Raw genomic sequence first — 24,848 nt, forward strand, 5'->3', positions numbered from 1 at the left:
TCATGGTGTCCCACAGTCCTCCTGAACTGAATTTCTTCATCACAAAATGCTGCTGGTCCCACTGAAAACATGGGATAATTCAATGGATGCCAAACAAATCTATCATAGTGAAGCTATCTCCAGAACAAATGTTTGGTGTCACACCTAAGATTTTTTTTTTCCTTTTGGAATCAGAAAAAATTCTAAAATCTATTTTATTTCTGCTTCATGGGAGTGTTGTGTTCATCAAACTCTCCTTTGAATTTCCTGCCCATCTCTCTCTTCTTTTTTCTTTCTTTTTATTTTTTCTTTTTTTATTACTTCTTTTTGGTATCTATTATAATGATATTTTCCTATTCAATAAGTTTTTTTCAGGAAAAAGAAATATAAAGTCCAATTCTGGTCTTAAAAATGTTAATTTCACAAAACATTAATTGTGGCCTTAAACTGATTACAGTTAGAGCTTGGATCACTAAAATCTGAAAGCGGTTGAAGAGTCTTTGTCAGTTTATGCCTCTGTATAATTTTTGCTACTTCAGCATAAATACTCAACATCCTTCCATGAGATTTTCATGTCTTCTGTGCTTATCTTATGGAGTTGCATGTAAAAAAGCTGCAACTTTACTGGAGGAAAGTGCCCCAGTGCTGGCTGTGAGGGGTTCCTGTGGCAAACATTGATTCGTGAGGAAAGCAGGGAGGATTCCCACAGCCAGGGCATTTTTGACTGTGTTTGAATTCCGGGGGCTTGCAAAGGCTGAGGAGGGCTCTGCTGCACAGACAGAATTCAAATGTTACTGTCAGCATGTGGAGCCTGACCTGAATCTGCAACGCATCCAGGGCGGTCCAAGAGCACTCTGCAGCGGCCCATGAGACAGGTTTTTATAGCTCAAATCCTTGTTTTTGGATGAAATGGGAGGTGGGTGCCTGCTGCAGACCCAGCCTATGGATCACCTTCTCCAGCTTAGTCTGGGGAAGCTGGATCTGTACAGGGACACATCTGCAATTCCAGCCCTATCCCAGGCTGTCCAAGAGCACTCTGCAGTGGCCCATGAGACAGGTTTTTATGGCTCAAATCCTTGTTTTTGGATGAAATGGGAGGTGGGTGCCTGCTGCAGACCCAGCCTATGGATCACCTTCTCCAGCTTAGTCTGGGGAAGCTGGATCTGTACAGGGACACATCTGCAATTCCAGCCCTATCCCAGGCTGTCCAAGAGCACTCTGCAGTGGCCCATGAGACAGGTTTTTATGGCTCAAATCCTTGTTTTTGCACAAAAGGGGAGGTGGGTGCCTGCTGCAGACCCAGCCTATGGATCACCCTCTCCCTGCCTAGGCTGGGGAAGCTGGGTCTGTACAGGGACACATCTGCAATTCCAGCCGTGGCTCAGAGCTGCTGCCTTGCCCTGTTTGCACAGCCTTCTCTCCTGCCTCCTCTGGGTAATGGGAATTAATCTGGCCTCTGTGATTGATTTTCCTCCACAGGAACAGAAACCAAATACCTCAAGAAAGTTATGGGTTTTGGGAGAGCCTTGGCCTCATACGCTATAGATTCAGCTGTAGCCCTTGGCAATGTACAGTCAGAGTCCTCCCTGCCTTTAATATTTGGTGGCCTTGGGTGACTTGCACAGCATTGGCACCATAATCCCAACCTTTTGATAAACATTCCAGGCCCCTTTGACAGCAATCTCTGCTGGGACATTAGTAAAGAAATATAACTGGATTTTTTTTGGAATGGGATTGGAGGTTTATGGACAGGGTCCAATGTAAGTGGAGCAGCTTCCTTTGCTGCCACACATGATAAATCCAGCTGCTGAGAGACAAGGAGCACCGTCACACTGCTGCACTATCATAAAAGCATCCTTTAAAGGGATGTGTTTTCACACAAAATATATTATTGAAAGATAATTAATGAGAAGAATCAATAGAGAAGAAAGAGTCATTAGTGTGAAATCCAGCGAATGCTGGTAAAATGAAAAGAATATTAAATTTGGGTTTGCTAATGCTTCTAAATGAGTCCTGTGTACAGAGACATTACTGTTACCTGCCAGTATTTTTATTTAATTAAAAGTAAAAGATTGATTATGCATATAATTTGAATTGCTCTAAAAAACTAAACTGGATTAGGGTTCTGATTATTGTATTTGATGTGATAAGTTTACAAAATTTTGTGTGTGGGTTCAGATAAGGGCACATACAATTCACATACAGTTTAACTGGGTCTCGTGGTTGTGCTATGCTTCTGCTGCATATTTTTTGATTCCTTCTCAGTCAAAATCCAGGAAAACCTGGAAGCTGTGCACGAAGCCATACCATTTTGTGATCTCTGTGCAGCAAGAAGCAGGCGGATGGCAGTGCAGAAATGTTGGATGCTTTATCAAAGGCAAGAAGTGAATTTTCAAGGTTTCTCTGCTCAGTCTGCCCACAGGAAAGAGAGTGCTGCAGCTCTTAGTAACACACTGGAGATCTTGACTTAACATTGAGGCTTGAGGTGGTCTCAGACTTAAAGTGAAGTTTTTTGCTTTGTTCTAGTTTTGTCTGCCTCAGTTTTTTCATCTGAAAAATGGACTTCATGGAACTGGAGGAGACCAGTGATGACTGCAGCCAAAATACACTGAAAAATGATAAATGTATAAATGAAAGATATGTATGGTTAAGTAATTTGCAAGAGATTTTGTAAAGCAGTTTAGACCAAATATGTATCACTTATATCAAGCATGTTTTACAAAAGAACATTGATAAATCACTTTCAAATCAAATATTTCCATACAGTGATTTGAAGTAAAGCCCAAAAGAACAGAACTACAGTTCCTCAGAATTAATTGGGGAAGCTGAAGGTTACTGGAAAGTGAAATTAGCTGGTTAGTTTTCACTATCCAAACTGAAATGAAATTCAAGAGTAAATGCCACTAGCAATATGTGGGAAATCCTTCTGGAGGATTCCTTACAGTTCAGGTGTTTAAGAAAACTGTCATAAAAGAAAAAATGAACATTCTAATTTTGCTTGGTCTCCTCTAGGTGGATCAAATGGTGTTTTGGCACATGTTGTGGTTGGTGTAGCAGCACTGAAGTTCAGACACACACAGACATAACCCGCAGGCATGTGTGTGTATCTAATGGTCCAGTCTATTCATTAGCACTAGGTGTGCTCCATGTAGCTGTTATCTATTTTTATGGAGTATAAAAATAACACATTTAGCCCTCTGTAATGACTAAGTAATTGTTGCCACTTCACTGATGGAATATTTGATACTTCAGGTGTGTTTGTAGACTTTGTTGGGAAATATGATTTTGAGAGTAAGAAAATCACCTAGGGCTAAAATGTAATATTTACTGGCTTTATTATTACTTTTTATTGTGATTCTTTAAGTGAACTGTATGCAATGCATTGTTTGGACCTGGAAGAGAATATTTTGGTTTGTTTCACAATGCAAGTTAGTTAAATGCTGAGCTTTATTTTCACATTATTATGTGTGACATTCTATGAAAAAACAAATCCCCTTTCTCTGCTCTATGCCAGCTTCAGACAAAATTCCTCCCATGGCTTAATCCCTTGGATTTATGGTGGGAGGAGATATAATAGAGCTGTAGAGGGGAGAATAGGGATGTCAGGTACTGAGCTGTGACTCTTGGCAGCTCAACAAGAAGGTGTGGGTTGGTTGAAGCAGCTTGAGACCAAAACTGACTTCGGCACTTCACCCAAACGATTTGGAGCACAAATGTTTGATTTTGAGTGAGAGATGACAAGTCTACAAAAATTTTGCATTTTAGTCTTTGGAATGAAACAAATGTTAAAACCTGAGGGTTTCACATGAGATGGAGGTAATGCACCAGTTGGAGCTCTCAGTACCTATGGATAGATTTGATTATGGACACACTGACACACAGGTCTCTCTGTATGCGTGTGCATGATATCAACACGAGCACATCTGTCCAATTCATTTTCTCACAGACTCTTCCCAAAATCCTGGATAAAGTGGCCCCTGCATTTGTCATGAACAGCTGCAGCTTCCTGGTGGAGAAGTCACGAGCATCCACGGCCCGTGTGGTGGTGTGGAAGGAAATGGGGGTGCTCAGGAGCTACACCATGGAAAGCACCTACTGCAGCTGCAGCCACGGGCTCTACAGAGTGAGTAAACCTTTCAAAAAACCCTCTGCCACTGTAAGGGCCTAAATGAGGGATTTGGGACTCCAGGGGCTCTCCAAAATGCAGTTTATTCCATCCAATACATTACAGCAGTCCAGGGTTGTGGGTGACAGAGCCTGTGCCCACAGCTGTCAGCTCCAGCTGCAGGCAGGCCTGGAGACCCTTTGGTTTTGGTTACAATGCATTATAGACTTTTCTTTGCTGAGCATCTTAATACAGTAGAACCAATCTATACCTTAACTATTATCTATAGCCTATCATAACTACTGTAATTACCATATTCATGTTACAGTTCTCCAATCACTAAAAGTTGGTACATTACAGTTTAAGCTAGAAGTTGCTATTCGGTTTTCTTGCAGTGGAAAATTCTGAGACCTTTTTTCTGCTTGCAACTTTGCTGACTTGTTTGCCTGTGCTATATTCCTGCTTGGTAAAAACATCTTGTTTGAGGTGGGTTTATCCTTTGCTCTAAGTCATAAAACCCCCTTCTAACTAACATACCCTTTGCCTCCTTGGTTAGTCAGTAAGACTGGCTCAGCAATTCTTTTCTTCTATATCAAAACTTGCTTCCATCTCTATTCCTTCATCAAACTCTAGAGTTTATCAAACTCAGAAAGTTTAAAAATCTTTCTGCTAAGCATACATATCTGTGAGACTTTCTTGTCAAACTTTCATCCTTCCCAACATGCCACCCTCCTAATGCACATGTCATGAGCTTGGATGGAGGGGATGGCCATTGCTGAGCTCTCTCCAGACCCATGTAGGCAGAATTTCTTTTCTGGGTAATCTCATTCTTTTACCTTCTGTGCCAAGAAAGTAGAGGTTTGAATGAAACCTCTCTGAGGTTTCATTTAGCAGGGAAATAAAAGGAAACTCCAGTCTGCAGCCAAAAGCACTGAGCTGAAGAAAGGAGTGTTTTAGGAATGATATAGGGACTTATCCTTTACAAGGGCTTTCACAGTCTTGTAATAAAAGTTCTGGCAGATCATATGGACATTTTTGAGCCTAATTCTAAGGTAATTAACTGGAACACTTGTTGGTACATGCTCACTGCCTGAGCATTCTCCTAAATGGCTAAATTTAAGAGCCTCCATGAAAACCCTACCTGTTCCTGGCAGGCAGAGGTAGCCAGTCTAAGGCTACTTTTGACAGAAGTCAATGAATTCAAGCTATGCCTGAGACTGTGATCTAGACAGACCAGAATTCCACATTAAATGAGGTTGGTAGGAAGGGCTGTACTTGTACCAAATGCATCAGGCATCAGTCTGGGAGATCTCCTGGCAGTTTTTAAGCATACAGGATAAAGTCGGGTAATTGTATTTGAGTGATCATAATTCTCCATTCCTTCAAATGATTTTTTTTTTTTTTTTGCTTTTTCTTATTCCAAACCTGTTGCTTTCATTTGAAAGGCTTCTACATTTCACCTCATTTCTTCCACTAGGGAGCAATCCTTATCTGTACAACATTAATAAGCAGTTAAGGATCCTGAAAGACCCTTAAGGAAAGAGCCATTATTACAAATAACAATTAATTAATAAGACATTCAAATTATTATCTTTGTAAGCTCTATACTAATCCTTTTACCTCTCTGTAGAATGTAGCAGGAGGTATTCAGCTGCTGTTTTAACTATGCTCTACTATACACACATCAATTCCAGGAGAGGAAATGCAGAATTAAAAAATGGCAGACAGTTAAAATCAAGAGAGTGCAATGCCCAGGGCAATTATATCTAACACTCCCTACTCCTGAGAAGTGCTAATGTCTTTTTAATAGGCACCACAGGTCAAGAGAGTGGGTTTGAATCTTTTTAGACAGTGGGGGAAATCTACTTTGACTGAAATCAATGACAAAGCTCCAAATGATCTCTGTAGAGGAGGATTTCACTGATTTCTTAGATAACCACAGTAAGATCTAAAACCAGTGACACGTCAGATTTTATCAATATCTAGTGACTTGTTCTCCATCAGCATCTGTGAGGCCTTTGACCAAACTTGTTTAGTGTGCGTCATTAGATGCTTAAAATAATAGGAAGAGAACTCTCCTAAAATGTATGAAATTATTTTTTATGTTCCTTCTTGTCCTCTTTGTTGACACTGGTCAGGGCCACAACCAACCACTGAGGACAAGAGCAAGTTCACATATGAGGGTTGTGACTGGTGAGAGAATCCAATGTTCCCATGGCTCTCAGGGAAGTCTGAAAGCTGTAAAGCAGTTCTGAAATTTCCATTATGAATGCCTTGAAAAGCTGAATCCTAATTGAATCACTGGGTTGTGCTTATGAGGTCACATATTCGTTTCTGATTTATAGAGTTGGTGGGGTTTTTTTGTTTGGTTTTTGTTTGTTTGTTTAGGGTTGTGATTTATCTCAAAGATGGAGGATACATCAATATTTCCATTATGAATAATTCCTTCACCATTTCTCTATTATAAGGAAAATACAAACACTTATTGCAGCTTCTATGATTCAGGCAGATTTCCACGATTTTTTCCTAATGCATTAAGTAGCCAACTTGTTAGTATCAAAATAGAATATAATTTCTTATGTTGATTATGCTGGAGCTGTATATAAATACATACAGTATTTCTTCCAGAAAGTGGATACTTATAAGCTGTTTCCTCTTCTTTTTAGTGGTTTTTAGAGTTGGTCCTATTTACTTGCTCTAACAAGTGGATTAGTAAGAGTGTGGAATTGACAGACTGAACTGAAGATTTTGTTGCATAAATACCATTTAATCCTCAGCTTCCATCAGTCAAGCCAAAGCTACTTCATCAGTATCTTGGAGCCCTAAAATCATTTTTGTAAACTGGAAATTAATTACATGAGAGGTCATGCTTTTCTAGTGGCTGCAACACGAGTTTCTCACTCTTGGACCATGAAGTTGGATGTGCGTCCAAGCAATAGAATGACACTAATTCTCAGGCAGAAGATGTCAACATCCTATACTTAAAGCTTTCTGACATTTGGTTTGGAAGATTTGTTTAACTGTGGATCATTGAGTCAGTTTTCCAATGGCATGTGACTGATCTCCCTGTAGGGATATAACCAGAATTTCCACTGGACAATCACACCCCTATGTTTTGTTACTTTTACACCTTGAAGAACAGACAGCAGGTAGGATTTAAAACATCTTGTTAAATGCAGCAGAGGCTCCCAGGTCCAGTATCATTCAGTGAATCAGTGGTCAGACTTCTATTAGAGAGCACCACACCTGGTCTTTAGTTTTTTTTCCAACTTTCAAGCTCTTTTTCTCTTTTCAATTCAAGAAATGAATTCATTGAAGCAGCTGCTTTGCTGGCTGTGAGCACAGGTTCAGCACTTGGAGCTGTGCAGACATCTGATGGGGATTGCCCAAAGGATTTAAGAAGAACTAGAAAGCTGTAGAGAGGCTTCAAGAGGTTAAAATATTAATTACACAAGGCTGGTGAGTGTACCTCACTCATCTCAGGTCAAGGAAGGGCTGAGGTAAACCAGAACTTAGTTTTCCCGATGAAAAAGCTGTAAGAGTTTTTCCCCTGTAATGTGTGTCCCCTCTCTTGGACTGAAATTTTACAATACTTCAGTGACAAAGAGGCAGGAATTGGGTACCATTGATATGTAAATGAGAAACAATAGTGACCCCAGCTTTCTTTAAAAGTCATTTGATTTCAAATGGAGAGGAGGATGGAAATGAAAGGAGAAAAGAGATGGTTTGTCTGACGAATCTCCCTGTCTGTGTGATGAATGGAAATGCAATAAGCCTACTACCCTTAAGGAACCAAAACATAAAACTAAAGAAACTATTGATCTTATCTAAGGTTTTGTTCAAACTAGGAACAAGAAAAGAAGGTGATAAAATATCCAAACTCTTTTTCATCTTGTCTGGATTGCCCAAATCAATCTTCGAGGAGCCCTATCTCCATTTGAAAGTTGCTAAAAACAAAGTAGCAAAGTTTCACAGGGAATTTTGCCTCCTTTTTCTGCAAACCAGAAAATATTAATAATAGAATGATAAACCCATTATAATTTCTTTGCTCATATGATGACTGTCTGCACAGGTCCCTCATTGGAGGTTTTACCCCTCCAGCTTCACTTGATTTCAATTTCTGCCTCCATTTTATGGGATACAGAGTCCCCTTCTCATCTTTGGTTCTGAAAAGTCTGAATGCAAGGCTTTGAGGAGCTCTGAGTGCAGGTACAGCCATGACCCAGGAAGATTTACTGTTCTGTCGTGTCACACTCTTTTTCACCATTCTTCCTGATTCCTCGTTACCTCACCTGCTAATTAGGGCCCTTCCATAGCATAGTCCACTGTGCTGTTCCATTCATTATTGCATCCATCATCCTCCAAGTTAATGCCTTTAGTGCCAGGGTGTACAGCTGAGTTCCAAACCATATGTCTTGGTCATAGAGCTAATCTAAAAAATCGAGTTTCATGCTCTTTGTGTACATATTATGTTGGAAAAGTGGTTTCCTTGGCATGGTGTGCCTGATGGAGGAGTTGGGGAACTAATGGAAATAGATTTTAGCTTTTTGCTTCAAATGGATTATAAACAACAAGGAGTAACAAATTAGTTTTAAAATTATTGCAGGTATCTTGACAGTATCCTGTGAAGGAGATTTTACTGTTGGTATAGGGCTCTCTTTGAAGAAAGCTTTTGGGAGAGCTGAGAAATAAGATCTTTTTTGTTTTTTCTTGTCCATTTTAATTCTTCTGAGAGGAATTGAATAAACCCAAATTTTCTCATAGAACTTGATTAGAGGAAGAAGCCATCCCTTTGGATGGAACTGGAGATTCAGCACTGAGCAGTGTGGTCATAAGTTCATAAGACACTCTTGATATTAATTCAAAAAATCTTTGCTGGACAGAAGTGGTGAGAGTTAGTTTAATTAGAAGATCTAATATTATCCATCCCCTTTAGCCTGACCAGCATGGGCTGACATATTTAAGTGAGTGATGAAGTATTTGCCATGGAAGATTGGCTGAACTAAAGGAATATGCCAAGATGAAAGCCTCCCCCCTTTCTCATCCTGGTTTGATCTCTTTCTGCCCACATGAGCCAAATTGTTACCCGTGTATGATTGACCACTGAATTGCAGCTCTATTTTTTCATAATTATCAGTACACAATTAAATATTTTCTTTATCTCCCTTACTTTTGAAGATTACTTACCAAATTTCTGTGAGGAATTTTTACGTATCTTTTATTCATAAGCAGTTTATTACAGTTAATAGTCAGAAATTGAGTTGTTTTGATGGAGTTTGCAGGTCACATGGTGCTGCTTCTGTTCTCCAATAAGATGTATATTGTTGTTGTAATTGAAAGTCTGGTGCAGAAACTTGCAAATAATTTTAATTTGGCCTGTTGCCAGTATTCAGCCACAAACAAAAATGATTTCAGCAATATTCTTGCCATAAATCATGTTTGATAAGTAGCTGTAGACAGAAAAAATAAAGAAATGGGATGGATATATTCTATGCTTTCTGGCGTACATTTCTGGAAAATTATTACATCATCTTTGCAAGTTTTACAGGCTCTTTGCCATTTCTGATTTCTTTTGTGTCCCAGAGCTTATACTTTTCCTGAGTATGAGTAAGTCTCAAAAGCATTCAAAAGCTTCTTTTATAAAAAAAAATCACCTCTAAAATGTGTGTTTTTTAGCTGACCCTCAGTGCTCTAGAGATCTCATTCTAAAGCAGATGCTGAGAAAAAGAAAGAATAATTTTTCTTTCTGATAAGTCTGCTTCCAGTTCTGGTCCGAAGTGGCTCAAATTTGGAGCAGCTGTAACAGCAAGAAAAGTATAGAAAAAACCAGTTATCTAATATTAATCTAAGGACTGATGTTTCAAATTAAGGGTGTTGTTTTTCCCTTTTCTTAAGTTGTTACCCAAGGCAAAACTTTGCATCCTATTTGCTTTATCTTCCTGCCTCTGTTATTTCCGCCCACCCCTTGCACTAATTGATTGCTGATTCATTTTGTGAGATACTCTAATTGTACCTTTTAGGCTTGTGGGCCTCACTTCATGGAGCTTTGTAGAGACTAATGGTATTTAAGAAGTGGGGGAAGAAGAGAGAAGGGGGTTCTGAGCAAACAAATCAGGGGATGGTGGGTGTTTGTCCTTCCTGTAGACACTTTAATCTACAAAGTTCTTATATGAAATGCTTACATGAACTGCAGCAGTATTTCCCCTTATTAAGTGCTTTTTATTGGTTTGTTTGTTTTGTTATTTGACAGGATGCTAACTAAGAAATCACATCTTAACTGCGCTCAGACGTGTTTGAAGGTGTGTTGATTTTAGCTCTCTGATTGTTTGGAAAAGCAAATTACAGAACATTGTCAGGATTCTTTGGGCCTTATATCTACATGAAAACCTGAATTTGTCTCTAGGACCGACCACCCCAGCAGATCTCATCTTTCTTGATGGGGACTAAGACAATTGTATTAAGGCAGGTGTGACCAATACTACATGAGGTGTAAATACCATCTTTGTTTCCAAATGTCATGGATGTTTTTGCCATCTGCTAATTTTTGTTGAGGGTGCTCAATGTTGGCATACGTGAGGGCTATTTATATGCGTTTAAGTTAGTCTGTAAAGTTTGCAAGAAGGTAATGCTGGTCTCCATACTCTGTTTTCCCATTTCCTCATCCATCCCAGAGTCAGTTTAACCTGGCTGTTTTGGAAAAGATCAGTCATTGAGTAGGGTCATTTTTCTTATCATCACATCTGAGAAAGGCTTATTTCTGTTTGTTTGTTTTTTGGGTTTGTTTGTTTGTGGTGAAGGTTTTTGTTTGTTTTGGTTTGTTTTTGGGTTTCTTTTCTGACAGGAGAATAGTTTTGGGGATTTCCAGCACTATACAGGGTGAAAACTCATTTTCTGGCATTAGTATAACTGCATTAATGTTTTTGCTGAGAACATTCAGCCCTTCTTTCCACATTTGCAAAATGTTGGTGCTTTTTGAATGATTCTGGAAAAGCTCTGGGCCCTCAGTCCAGCAGCAGGCAGAGTTTGCTGCTGTACAAACAAACAAATGTTTTCCTTCCACGACTGAACGATTCGTTAACTCTTTCAAGGAGTCACTACAGGGGTGGCTGCCTGCTCTGGCCCATCTGCTGAGGTGTCCCACGGATGCTGCATTGAAAGACATTGTGGAAAAAGTCCTTCCCAGCACCTGCTGCAGTGGGTTTCAGCTGCTGCTCAGGCCATCTGCTTTGCTGCTGCTGAGCTGCAAGATCTGAGTGTTGGGAGATGGAGGAATGTTCCATTGTGCCTGAACTCACACTGCTGCTCGAAACAGGGGAGAAAGACTCTGGAGAAGAACAACACAGGATTTTCTTTAGCCTCCCTGTCCCCAGAGCACCCAGAAAGCACTAAAGCCCAATGCAAGAATTATCAGGAGCACTGGGAAATAGTATTTTATTCCTTCTCAGTATTGCTGAGCACCTGAGGAAGGATATATTGGAATTAATTTATTTTTGTGTGTATGACACATGATGGTCACTAGTGATAACTGGATCATTAACGAAGATACTTAATTAATTTTTCACATCTTATTTTGACAATTGTTTCTCCTGAGATGTTGAGCCAGCTGCATTCCTAATTTGCTATGACCTTGAGAAGACGTCCCATGCCATATGGTTAAATTACAGCACAATAAAATATGACAACAGAGGTGAGATCATAATAGATTTGACTCTGCAAAGCTGGGAGGTATCCAGCCCTGTTGAGATTCAGTGGACATGGCTGGCACGTAGAATAGAAAAGCAGAGCTGTCATGCATCTCTTTTTTGGCCCACCCTTTTCCACTGTCATACACTTGAATTAGCTCTGCTGTTTACCCCTTCTGCTTGTGACTCACCCTTGGAGAGCTTATTCCAACAAATCCTGGAAGTCTCCTGCATTCCTTTCACTTCCTTATGATGTTTGCAATGTTAATGGTGTGCCCTAGCTGGTAGTTGGCTTTTTGTTAAACCTAGGGACAGACATAGGGGCTGGGAAGTGGAAAACTGGCATCATCTTGAATAATGGTTGTCTTGAATGTTGATCTTTAGATTTCTTTTTTTTTTTTTTCCGCCAGTGTAAACAACTGATGTTTCTGGGGTTTTTATGGGATTTTTCCCCCTCGGCTGCTTTTGCACTTCCCCAGATACTTGGTTGCAGGCCAGTCTTCCCAGATTCCAAAGCTTTACTGCAGAAAGGAGTTGATAGGTACTGACAGGGGCTATCAAACTGTTTCTTTATAAAGTGTATGAGCAACAAGACTGCACAGATTCAGAAGTGCAAGTGTCCTGTCATATCCATCTTCCAGAATTTGAGAGAACAGGACTTGATGGAAGAATCCCAGGTTTTGACATTACCAATCTGGGCAGCCCAGGCACTTGAAGCAAAAAAAAAAAAAGCTATTTGCTATTGCACTTGGGGTTGCATGGAGAAGAAATTGCATTCTGTGAGGGAACAGGACATGAATCAATGGCTCACCTCCATATTTTCACCCTGCTGACAAGTGACTGCTATTGTGTCCCCATTTGAAAATGAACAAAACCAGTGTACTCATGTAGAGACATAAAAACAACAAATGCTGTCACCTTGTGATTGAGGGAGTAGGTTTGGCCATGTGCTGCAAGGAGGAACAAGCTCTCCTGGTATTAAAATCAGTGCTGTCATGCTCAGAAGTCAAACAGTCTTTTGTAGTGCCAGAAGGCTGAAAAATGCCTAGCAATTTATGGTCAGGCTAATCTCTGAATTGTGTTTATTCAGTTTATGGGCATAGCTGAGGACCTGGTTTGACTTCAGATGTTAGAGCCTTAACTACATTCACAGTAAAAATTATTACAGCAAGCAGAAAAAGTATAAAAATAAAGCAAACTCAATGTTTAAAGATTATTTTTCATTTTCTGTTTAAAATATTATTCTGACAAATCAGGCAACTGCAGTCCCACATACACATGTGATTTTTCAGGATGAAATGTTACTGTCTTATTTGAAGTCCACTAAGAAATCAGGAATGGCATGACCTTGAATGTCCATGGGATCTCAGTCTTCTAAAGAAAAACCTCTTGGGAAGGATAAGGAATAGAAAAGCAACATTCCTAATGAAAACTAACTGCAGCATGTCAATGGTGCCCCTTTAAAAGCTCAAATATCATTGCACATCATCCTTTCAAGTTTTCTGGGGAATTACAGCAGCTAGCTTTTTGATTTCTGATGTCTCTGTTGCTTGTTAATCTGGCCCCGTGTGGATTTATTGTACAAATCTATTTGGCAGCTGAAAATTGCCCTTTGATGAAGCTCCTAGTCTAATCATGAACTCCTCAGGCATGGTAAATAAGAATGGGTAGGTGGAAAAGCACAGGCTAAAAGAGCCATGTATGCCTTTGACTATGCATGGAATTTTAGAGGCATCTAAAGTTCAAAGTTTTTGATTACAGGATTTTCTGTAAAGACGAATTTCTTTCCTCTTAGGATCATAACATTTGCCATGCTGGATCAGATCACTGGTCCACATAATCAGGTATCCTGCCTTATGCAGACACTGTTTCCTCATGGCTCTGAAGAAAACAAAACCTGCCTGTAAGGCAACTGATTCAATTGCACTAAGACACAGAAAGGAAATAATCCTGCCAGCCTGACCTGCCTCTCCTCTGCTTCACGCACTGCACCATGAGCCCTGATTATCATTTTCAAAACTTGGAATAATGAGCTACAGTCTCTGTGAATAATTATGTGACTTTTTCATTCTCTTTTGTAATCTTTTATCAGACAGGGCTTCCTGCAGCAGTGCATTCTACCAGTTGATGCCCATAATGTGTACATGCCATCTGTAGTTAAGCATAAACTATATTTTGAAATCTAATCTTCCTTTTGCTGGGTCCTGTATCCTTGTAAAATGTGCTTCCCACAGCTGCAGGAGTTCCCAGTTTGCTTGGCTGTCAGCTCTGTATCCACACTCACTGCCATCCTCGTGCCTCTGTTATCTTCTGTGTTATCCAGGTCCCCTGCTCTGGTCTCCCCTAAAATCACACTGGTTGGTCTGTTCATTCTCTTCACTCTCCAAATCTGCAGATACAGCCTGGTTCTATCCAGCTCTTGTCTGTTTGGTTCATTTCCTTGTTTTGTTTCCAATTCAGATTTATTTATTTTTCAGGTGTGCTGAACTCTTTAACTAATTATTACCTTTTCTCTATTTTTCTTGTACCACAAAAATGGTTTCCAGTTTCCCAGTATAGCATACCTGATTATTATTTCTCTGCATTGACAGTACTAAGTTCCTTCCTTACTGACCAAGTGCTGATATATTTTTTTGTTTAAATTACAGCATGTGCCATTGCCTGGTACTTTAAACATCATACATAAATAATACCTGTGTGTCTGCAAACTGTGCTGGGTGGTGGGCTTGTCCTTGATTAAGAGTCAGCTCTGCCAGCTAGAGAAGGTGGGAATTGCAGGAGTCCACATCTGGAAATTCTGCTCCTACTGCAGCTCCTGGGGTATGATAACAGTGTTCTCTGCAGCACAGCTCCACAGCCTCTCTGCTTTTCTGTAATTCTGTCTCAAAGTTGGACTGAAGACTTCAAAAGTATTCCAGTCATCGCAAGAGCAAAGGGAGCTCTGTGCTCCTGCCCTCCTTTGCCATATCCAGGTGCAGCCTGTCCTGTAGCAGTTGCTGGGAAGGGTATTAAGCACTGAAAACAGAATTTTAATAACAAATTCATGAAGCTTTGATGCTTAGATGAGACTGTTAGTTCTTCTGGTTTGACCTCTTGTACATGATAAGCCTTTGGGCTTCACCCAGGCGGCTTTGTACAAAGCCTGTTAACTTGTGTTTGTGTAAACAGAAAAATATCCAGGCTGGATTTGAGAATATCACAGGATTGGAAATCTGTCTGGTCCCTTGGCACTTTCTAGGTGTCAGTAACTGTTAAATATGATTGCCTTATTCTCATTTGAATTCATCTGCCTGATGTTTTAGCTGCATTTGTGCTGTTTTTCTCTACTAGTTTAGGAAGACCTTTAGTAACTTAGAGTTTGTTCTCTTGAAGGTGTTTACACAATGCAACCTAAGCGACCTTTCAGTCTTTTGTGATAATTAATTAAACATGCTTAATTCTTTAATAGTTTGTCTATATCAGAGCATGCAGGAAAGTGCCTCTGAATTAGCTAAAGGTGCAAGTGGAAATTCTTGTGCTAAACCACATTAAGCTCCATGTCAACACTCTGAAGCAGAATTAAGGTGGCCTTAATTAAATTTGGCTTAACTCATTTCTAAAGTAAATTAAGCCAAACTAAATTGTAAACACTTTAGTTTTGAATACCAGAGTAGAAATGTGTTCTTCTGTGTGTGATAAATTTGTAAAGTGGGGATATACTTATGCCAGATGAACTCTGAGACAGAAATTGATAAGCCTAGCAGGAGAGTTTGGGATGGAATTTGAAGTTTTATGGCTTATCTTTGGGTAAGACCCTGCATTGCATACTGCATATGCATGATGAAATAAAACCCCAAAAACCTGCTGTGATCTGCCTCGGATGTGTTATATTCTAATTTTCGTCTGAGGAATACATGTGCTGCCAGATGGTGGGAGATCCACAAGTGAAGATATGTGGTCTAGAAAGAGACATTTTGGCACAGCATGCAACGTGCAGGGATGCAGATATTGGGGACAATTCAGAAATCATTTGCATACTTGTCATAAGCAGGGAAGGCTCAGACAACGCTGAAGATGGTAGAAATAATAATAATAATAAAAAAAGTTGGTTACTGGCAGCCAAGAGAAGAAAGAGAATTTAGAGACGTTCAGTGCTGATGTTGTGTGATACTCTTCTCTATAGAGAATTAGAAAAATATCTCTGAATGTCTTTTGCTGCAAAACAACCAACCACTGGGATATTTTCAGGCCAGTGGTTGTCATAAATGAGCCTCACTTAGCAAGAATGGACAGAGGGATAAACACAGGCACAATGTGACACTGCATTGTCTGTCTAGACCAGAAGTGTGAGATGCAAAGGCATGTTTGGATGATGCATTTTGGGAGCATATGGCAGAGAAATAGGTGGAGTTCTATATGATAGGATTCTTCAGAGCTTTTGGTGAAAAGGGAAGACAAAAATCTTGGTGATTTTACCAGAGAGTTTTTAAGAGGTTTTTTTAATCAAGGGAGGAATGAAAGATGGTTATTGGTTGCATAAACTGATCTGAAGCAGAAGACCTTTTTTGGAGAAGCGAGCCATGGTCCAATGCTCAGGAAGATCATGTGGATAAGGGTCCCTTGCACTCTGGAGGAAGAGAACCAACCTTTCATGAAGTGGTAGGGGGGCAAGCCCTATGAAAACAAATGCAGCTCAAACTCTTTGTCATAAGTAAAATGAACCAGTGCAGAAAAACTGCAGATGCAATAATTGTTTAAATGTCTCCACACTACTGCTAAAAAATAATGAGCAAGACTAATGGAAATATCATCTCTGTTGATAAGCTGTAATTTAACTGGCTGCTCTGGAACCTGCTAGGAAAACTTTTGGAAATTCTTGAATTGAAACACCTCAAGTTTCTGGTGTGTTCCATCCTTGGGGACGACAGAAGAGGCAGCAGCATGTCTGGCTGGGATGAACGGAGTGGCATCTTCATTTACTGATAATTTAGGTCTACAAACTGCAGGTAGGATGGCAAAGGCTAGGAAATGATCCTCCTTGGCACACTGAATTAAACCAGAAAATGGCATAAGCTACCTCAGAAGCACCTGTATTCCATGAAGAAAAAGTGAATGTGTAGCCATGGGTTTCAGTTTGGGTGAGATCTACTTGAGATTTCTTGTGGCAGCAGTAAATACTATTAAAGATTCCAAACATTACAGATGACTAATTTGTAGCACAAAAGATGTAGTATCTACTGCAGTTCTATTTTGGACTACTTTGTAACAGGAAATGATGAATTAATCTTTGTTGTGGGAGTTTGTGGTTACCTAGACACCAGTGATCATGACCCAATTACATTTAATGTGGGCAGGGGACAGTGTTCCTATTAACACGTTTTCTTGTATATTTTTTTTCTTAATAAGGGTGATTTTTCAGAGCTGAAGATATATTAGAAATAAAGCAGACCACAAGAGGAAAAAAAAATTGAAGTATTATGAATAGAAATTTAGTCTTTTTCTAAAAAAGCATTTTGTTGCATATCCAAACAGGAACAGTTCTCTATATAGAGAATTAAGGATATGTTTGGTTAAAAATGATGCTGGCTGAGTAGCAAAAAGAAAGTAATAATTAGTGTAGAGGACAGTGACTCATAATACTGGTGAAAAATCTACATGATTGATTGTAGTGAGGCACATTTCTGTTATTTCAGTCTCAGTTTCTTGTTTGCTAGCACTAATTTGCTAGTATTTCTGAATGTAAAGAGTAAACAAGAGTAGAGGTAATTTCCCTAAATGTGGCTCATGAAAATAATCTTGTGAAAAATGATAGCATAGATTTATTGTCCTTAAACAAAGAGAATAGGGAATATGGACACAAGCCATCGTAATGCTGGAAATGGATATAAGAATATAAAGAGTAAAAATTCATGGCAGTCCTTAGAACAATATTTGAGACCATCACCAGAAAATAAGTTCTGGAACATTACCATAGAAACTATTGCATGGATAAGATTTTTTAAACAGATGCCTTTATTAAAGAAGTGCCTATCATTTGTAAGAGGCATTTCTTTTTCCACCCATTACCATGTTAATCTTTTCAAAGATTATGGTTCTTGTCTGGATGTTTTCAATAATGATGATACTAAATGCTGATTATCTTTGTCCTCATCATTTCTTCCTCTGGGATTTACTAGGTCACTGGACTGAGAGCAAAGGAAACAAACTGTTTTCAAAACCTTTTCTATCTTCCATGGATTGGCATTTATAAGACAGTTATTCAGTTTGTTATTTCTGACCCAGAAATAGGAAACTTTCTACTCTGCTGGCTGTATACTTAGTCCTAGTACATCATTTTTGGTTTAGGTATTGGATTTAAAGAGACCAAATTCTTACTAGGGTGGTGCTAGGACTTGCACCTCTGAAGATGCTTTGCCTTATTTTCCATTGTCGTCATCATCACCACAGTCAACACTTTCTCAGCACCTTTTGCCACAGAAGATAAAAATATTGATATGTACTTGGGGAAAGCAGGTGTTGTCTTTGAAATCTTCTGATATTTCAAGCCAATGTTCCCATTTTGCACTGGGGTGAAAACACAGCCTTTTAAAATAACTTGCAAAAATTGAAAACAGCTGATCACACAGCAGGTCACTACCCTCTTTTGGCTGGAGAAAACTCAGATTCCAGTCTGCCTGCTTCAAAGCAAGGATTTAGATTGCTAGAAGGTCTTTTGTTGAACTTGTCCCTGCTTCTCATGTAAGAGTTGTAATATTTTGTGTAAATAATGAGATGTTCCTTGAGCCAGAAAGAGACTTAATTGCACAACCCAGGAGCAATGGTACTCACGTAAAATAGAACAGCCTCCATCCCTCGTAGGGAAGGAGGGAGCTCAGCTTGCAAGGATATTTTTCTTGTGGGGTCTGATCAAAAATATCCCCCAAGAGCTGAGCAACCCTTCCTGAGAAAGATCACCTGTGTCCTGTCATACTCTCATGAAGAAGTTTTGTCTTAGACAAAGCATCTCTCTCAAAACATTTCTCAACAAATCTCTTTCTGTTTCCCACCTCCTCCTAGCTTTATGGATAAAGCAGAAAGTTTCCTTTTGGGGTGCTGGAAGTAATGACTGAATTCCACAATGAAATTGAATCAGAGATTCATACAAAGCAACAATCAAAAAGATGTTTTATAATGAGTTTGAGGAAGATACTGTAAATGATTTTGGGAGAGAAATACAGCTGTGTACTACTAGGACTAAAAAAGGCCTAGAAATTTTGTCCAGATTACAGTAGCTTAGTCCTGCTGGAGATCCCTTATTTGATAAAATACAATTTAGAACAGATGTATAGATTTTCTTTTGCCACAGGATCCATGAGGCAGTTTGCATTTGCTCATAGGTACTTTTTTTTTTTTAAACTAGTCATTTGTTTAAAAGATACTGCTCAGCAGATTGTGCAGAGACTTGTTCTGGTTTGGAGGGGAAGCTGCTAGTTGATCAAATGATTTTATCTTGCAAGATAATTGAAAGTCAGGTGAGATTATTTGGTTTGAATTGCTATCTCTACATGAAAACAATGGAGTATGAATCTAGCATTTCTGATGGTGTTTACTTTAGCCCTCTCTTTTTTTACATTACATTATACTTCCAGTTCTATTTTTACTGCCTTTCTCATATTTTTCTTTCTAGCCTTGAGGAGGAACAGGCTTGGATCTGTTGTGTGAGTTAGGGAGAAGGGCTGCACAACCCTGATGGCCCAGAGCATCTTGTATGCCTGGCTGGCTGGCAGTGATGGGAGGAAGGGAGACAACCCTGGAACACAACACAACACAAACAAACAAACAAACAAACAATACTGAATTACTTGGTGACTCTTTCCCAACCTTCAGCTCTCCTACACCAGGTGAATTGGCACCTGGAGTCACCCCTGTGGCCTGTGCCACCAGACAGAGCCATTGCACCCAAGATGAGAGCTGTGAGTGTGCAGCAGGCAGCTGGACACCAATTTTGTAATGACCTTTTAAGAGCAGCCCTTCTGTCTCTTCCAGTGAGGGAGAATGAAATAAATGGGATCTGAAAGTGGAGCTCGGGCTGGCTTGGAAAGAGCGACAGAAAGGTCACTTTTCTGATCAAGCCAGTGTGTTCAATGATTGGAAGGACTCTCAGGGGTCAGAGCATTGAAGATTTTTCTGGGTCAGGAACAGCCCTGCTAACCTCCACATACACAGAAATTACTTGGATTTCTCATCTGATTGATCAGCTCTAGGTAAAGGTGTTGCACAGGCTGGGTACCTGCAACAAGCCACCAAAACTGCTTCTGTGGTTCACACATTTACTTCTCACCAAATCCATTGATTTTTGTACCCTGAAGTATAATTTGTACTGGGGGCTGGTATTAAATGTCAGCTTTGAAAATAGGCCTTGTCAGGACTAATGCAAAATTCACTCTTGTGGTTAATTTAACGAGATACATCGGCAGACATTGTACATTTATTAAACGACCATAATTGTATTTATATTAATGCCAGTCTCTGCCCAGGAGAGATTCAGGCCTGGTATAATAGGATTTGTTTGTAATGCAGAATTGAGATCTCTGAATATAGATAGTGGCAAACTCAGGGCTATGTTGTGGGCTGACTTTGATTAGCTCAGAGATGTCTGAGTGCTGGTTCTGCAGGTGAGGCTGTGGCAGAGGTGCTTGGTTAGAGCTCCTGTCAGACTCTGGGAATACTGTCAGATTTTTGGTTATTCTGTATATCTATATATAGATCATGGTTATTCTGTATATCTATTCTGGATGCTCCAAAGTTGCTTGAAATCCATTGGTGGAGGTATTGACTGCTTTCAGGTACACTGAAATGTTCATTCTCTTTAAAAGGTCAGCGAAGCATCCTGACAGTTTTAAGGGTGGCCTGCTGTGCCTGAAGTGTGTTTAGTTTCACTCTGTCTCCTCTGTAGGATATGGCATCAAATCATTTTGGTATGATATTGATAATGTAGCACATTTTTATGTAGGTAAGGTCATTGCTTAGGCTTTGGAAACCTTTGGAAAATTCTTTCTGAATTTTCCTATGTACAGCTATGTTATTTCTGGAAGATGGCCTGTGGTTATTGCCCTGTTATGTTCTGCATTGATGTCCTGGGAATAAAGCAGGAGATTTCTGGGACAGTGGCAGCTCTGCTCAGTTGGTTGCAGGAGGCAAGAGCAACCTCAACTGGATTCAGCAGTGTCTTCCTGCTTTTTATGCTGACACAGTGCCACCTCCCCTCCTCTGCATACTGATGTCCTGCATCTTTACTCTGCTTGTCTGTCACTGCAAACAGGGGAGAACAAACTTGACAGTGGTGGATTGAAGGGCTGTAAATGGTTATTGATTCCCAGACCTCTTGCATTCCTAGAGGTGGGGGTCAGGCAGGGTGTGTGCTTGGGGACAGAGCATGCAGGTTTGCGGGGATTGCAGCATGGCTGAGTGACAGGATGTACATGATTATGATTTTCCGGTATATTTTCTTGTTCTGGCTGTGTGCAAATGAGAGATTGTGCTTGGAAGAAGGTGTGCACAAGGTTGTGTGTACGTGTGTGAGTGCACATTTACCTCTGCTTATAGGCAGAACATGAACCACAGGTAATTGGCATCAGCATTGCCTGAGCCTAACACAGAGGTTGAGCCTGACCTTGGAGGTCTTCCCCAGCCTAAATGATTTTATGATTCTGCTACATGAGTGCAAGTACTTTGTGTGGATATGTGGAATGCACATAGATGTTCCCTGTGGGTCTATACCGGGAAAGGTGCTAAAACTAAACTAAAATGATGATGGACTCTGTGTCATTCTGCTGCCAGGTGACACTGAGTGCAGGTAGGGTAGGAGGAAGGCAGAGGTGCATAACCTCAGCCTTCCTGTTAAATCTTGCCTGCCATAGCACATATGGGAGTCTGTGGTAGCCTGTGAAAGGGAAAGGAAGCTCAGTTCTAAAGGAAGACTGAAAAGAAGCTGCACGCAGCAGTGACTGAGTTCAGATTTCATTAGCTTCTGATATCTGTTCGCAGGAAAAAAAAAAAATCACATTTCCTTGGTGACCTTTTAATAAATGCAAAGCTGGGGGGAATTCTGTCTCTCAGTTCCCTTCCATTTGTAACTAATTGGAGTGGAGGTGTGCAGAGCACAGGGCTGCAGCAGAGCTCTGAAGGACACAGTGCTCACAACACTGCCATTGGTGCATTTCTTGCTTGCCTGTGGGAGCAAGGACAGCAAAGGAGATGAATGCCCTGTGAGGCTCTGTCCCATCCCTTCGTCCAGCCAGGATGGGAGCAGAAGGGTGGGACAGCTCCTCACACTGAGCACTTCTGTGTTCAATGACAAATTTATTGATGTGAGGGGCTGTGGAAAGCAAACCAGCACAGGCAGTGCCTGTCACAGCTGCTGCTTTGAGCTGCTGCTTGTGGGGCCAGGGAGAACAGCTCATCCCTTGTAATGTTTCCTCCTTGCTGCTTATATGCTGTTTATTAAAAGGTGGAAAGGAGCTTTCATATCTTCTTAACTCTCCTTACCTTTCTTTAGGGTCTTCTACAGCTTTTCAGGTATGTATTTCTCAGCACAAACATTTTGGATTTAAAATTAGGTGGATGGATTTAATGGCAGAGGAGTACAGGACAAAGCAAGACCATTTCAGCTGGAGATGGAGATGTGGAGTCAGAGCCTATTGAAGAGCCCTCAGCCTGCTGATACAGAGATGCTCAGCATCCCACAGATGTGTAAATGGTGACTGCTTCATGCTCTTGATCCTAATTACAAGGCTAGATCTTGCTATCAGGAAATTGAGATAATTTAGTGAGTGTGCTGTTGACTCAGTGCTGTCACTGGTGGAGCATGAATGGCTCCATTGCTAGAAAGGAGAAATCTCATCAGGATTTCTCACATATTTTTTGGAAAAAAATCTTTTGTTGCATTCTCTGGGAAAGAAAAGGCTTTGGTAGATTTATGAATTCACGTGAAAAGGTTCTTAAAAGAGGCACAGCCTGAAGAGGAATCAAATTATTGTGGTAGAGATTTGGCGTATTATCTTCTCATATAGCCCAAGAATGAGAAGCATGTGGCCCTTCTCAGTGTGTTTGGAATACATAAGTACAGTCCAGATGGCATTTAAGGTCAGGCTGGCTTTGCTGGAGATCCTGACTGGTTGAAATAAGGGAATGTAAAATTCTGAAGAGAGGTTTATTTCATGAAGACTGAGTAACAGATATTTCAAGCCCCAAGGTGCTTCATTAAATATCCTCTCTTTCCAGTCAGTTCCACTGATTTCATTTGAGAGTGTACAGCTATGATAAACTGAATTAAATGTGAGCTCTCGTAACTCCTCACCCAGAATCTAAACCTTAAAGAGATTCCAAAAAGGCAGAATCAGTAATTGAAGGCCTTCTCCTTTAAGACAGCCAGAATGCTCCCAAGACAACCAGAAATGTTTTACCCATATTTCTGTGTCAATACTACTGAGGCTTGGCATAATCCCAAAATACATCTCATTCAGGTATATGTTCTTGAATTTAAAAGGAAAGGAGAAAAAAATAAAAAGAAAAAATAAAACCTTAAGATTTTTTTCCTCTGTTGCCCGTAGCATGTTTTTTTTGTACAGGAGCACAAAATTATTTGTTATGTACACAGAGCTCAGTCTCTCTATATAGGGATTGTTGAGAATTTGCTTTCCACTTGAAGGAAAAATCAGTAGTAGGGTACATGGAGAGAATAATTCCATGTGTAACCCATGTAATGAGCTGATGATTTTTGTGTGAGTGGGTGATTAGTCCCTGTGAATGGCGGTGCCCACAGCAAACCTGGTACAAGAACACTCAGGGACTGAATAAAGACTTTGTGTTCACTGATTGCACGTTAACCTAAGTGGGTTTGGATGCACAGCAAGGTTAGTGGCACCAGACACAGCACAAGTTTATGATTATGCATGATATAAGCTGCATCATCCATTGCTTGCTGACAAATACACTGTCTCCACACCCAGACAAAGAAGTGAAAAAGAACAGGTTATATTTTTCCTAAATTGTTTGCCAATCATTTTTGATTTTCATTAGGAGTCTGGAAGAGTCTGGGTAATTGTACTGCTCAGCATGGCTTTGTGGGAAAGGGCTTAATTTTTATGTTTCCTTTTAGTGAATTTTATTGTATTGTTTCTTAGCTCATTGATGAATAAATCGTAGTTACACTGAAGCAAATGCCTGGGAAATAGAAAAACAAGTCTGTGTTACTCCTTTGTATGTATTGGGGGTGACAGGTATTGCTGAGTGTAATTAATTCACTTGTAAAGGACTGAGATCTGCATTATCGTGTTTTCCCATTTTAACACTAATTAACAGAAATTATTAGCACGGTGTTAATAAATGAGTGAAGACTTTCTGCACAATTTACAAGAGAAATAGATATGAATCTCTGAGTGCTTCTATTTAGCTCCTGCCTGTATTTTCCTGACTCACAAGAGGTGAGTGTTTGTACTGGTGGAGTGTTTGCGTGCAGGAAATATTTTTGAGTGCAAACTCACCTTTGCTGAAGACTATGACTGAATGTGGGCACATACACGAGTGAACTAGTTCAAAACACTTTCTGTCACACCTCCAAGTATGCAAATGTGCACTGGTGTGTCTGTGCATGGTGAACATGTCATTTTAATCGTGTAGTTCTGAACGTGTGTCTCCGAGATGTGTCCTTGAACATTGGTGATTGCCAGTCTGAGACAGAGCTTTCCATATGTGCCCTTTTCTCTCATTCATCCTCACAGATATCTCCTCAATTAGTAGTTAATAAAGCCTTTTGGTTTTCTGTTATTTTGGGGTTTGGTGCTGGGTTTTTTTCCCAGTGAAATAGTGCATAAAGAGCTTGGCAGAAAGTGGTGTTTTCTTGAAAACCATGTCTAGCGCTTTTTCCCCCACTGTCAGCCAATTACTTCCTTTAGTGTCTGAACATAAAACTTGCCAATAAAAGTCCCAAAATAGCTTCTCTCACTATTACTAATGTTTGCCAACAATAGCTAGGGAAGAGCAAAGGAAATCTATTTTTGTAGCTGGGTTCTAACATGAGGTAACCCTGCAGACTTTAATGAAAATTAATTTGGCACCTGAAG

The 24,848-nt window shown here is 40.1% G+C and overlaps 1 protein-coding gene across 1 annotated transcript in view; it reads left to right on the plus strand.

The window, feature by feature from the left end:
• The window catches only part of AGBL1 (AGBL carboxypeptidase 1), a 248,017-nt gene that overhangs the window by 124,594 nt on the left and 98,575 nt on the right, over positions 1-24,848 (plus strand). The window contains exon 20 of the mRNA XM_054272993.1: positions 3,926-4,102. Coding sequence (XP_054128968.1) covers positions 3,926-4,102 — 177 coding nt within the window. The remainder of the gene's footprint in view (positions 1-3,925; positions 4,103-24,848) is intronic.

The sequence above is a fragment of the Melozone crissalis genome, unplaced genomic scaffold, assembly GCF_028551555.1.
Source record: "Melozone crissalis strain CALT ecotype California unplaced genomic scaffold, PUWL_Pcris_2 ptg000014l_1, whole genome shotgun sequence".
Classification (NCBI taxonomy): domain Eukaryota; kingdom Metazoa; phylum Chordata; class Aves; order Passeriformes; family Passerellidae; genus Melozone; species Melozone crissalis.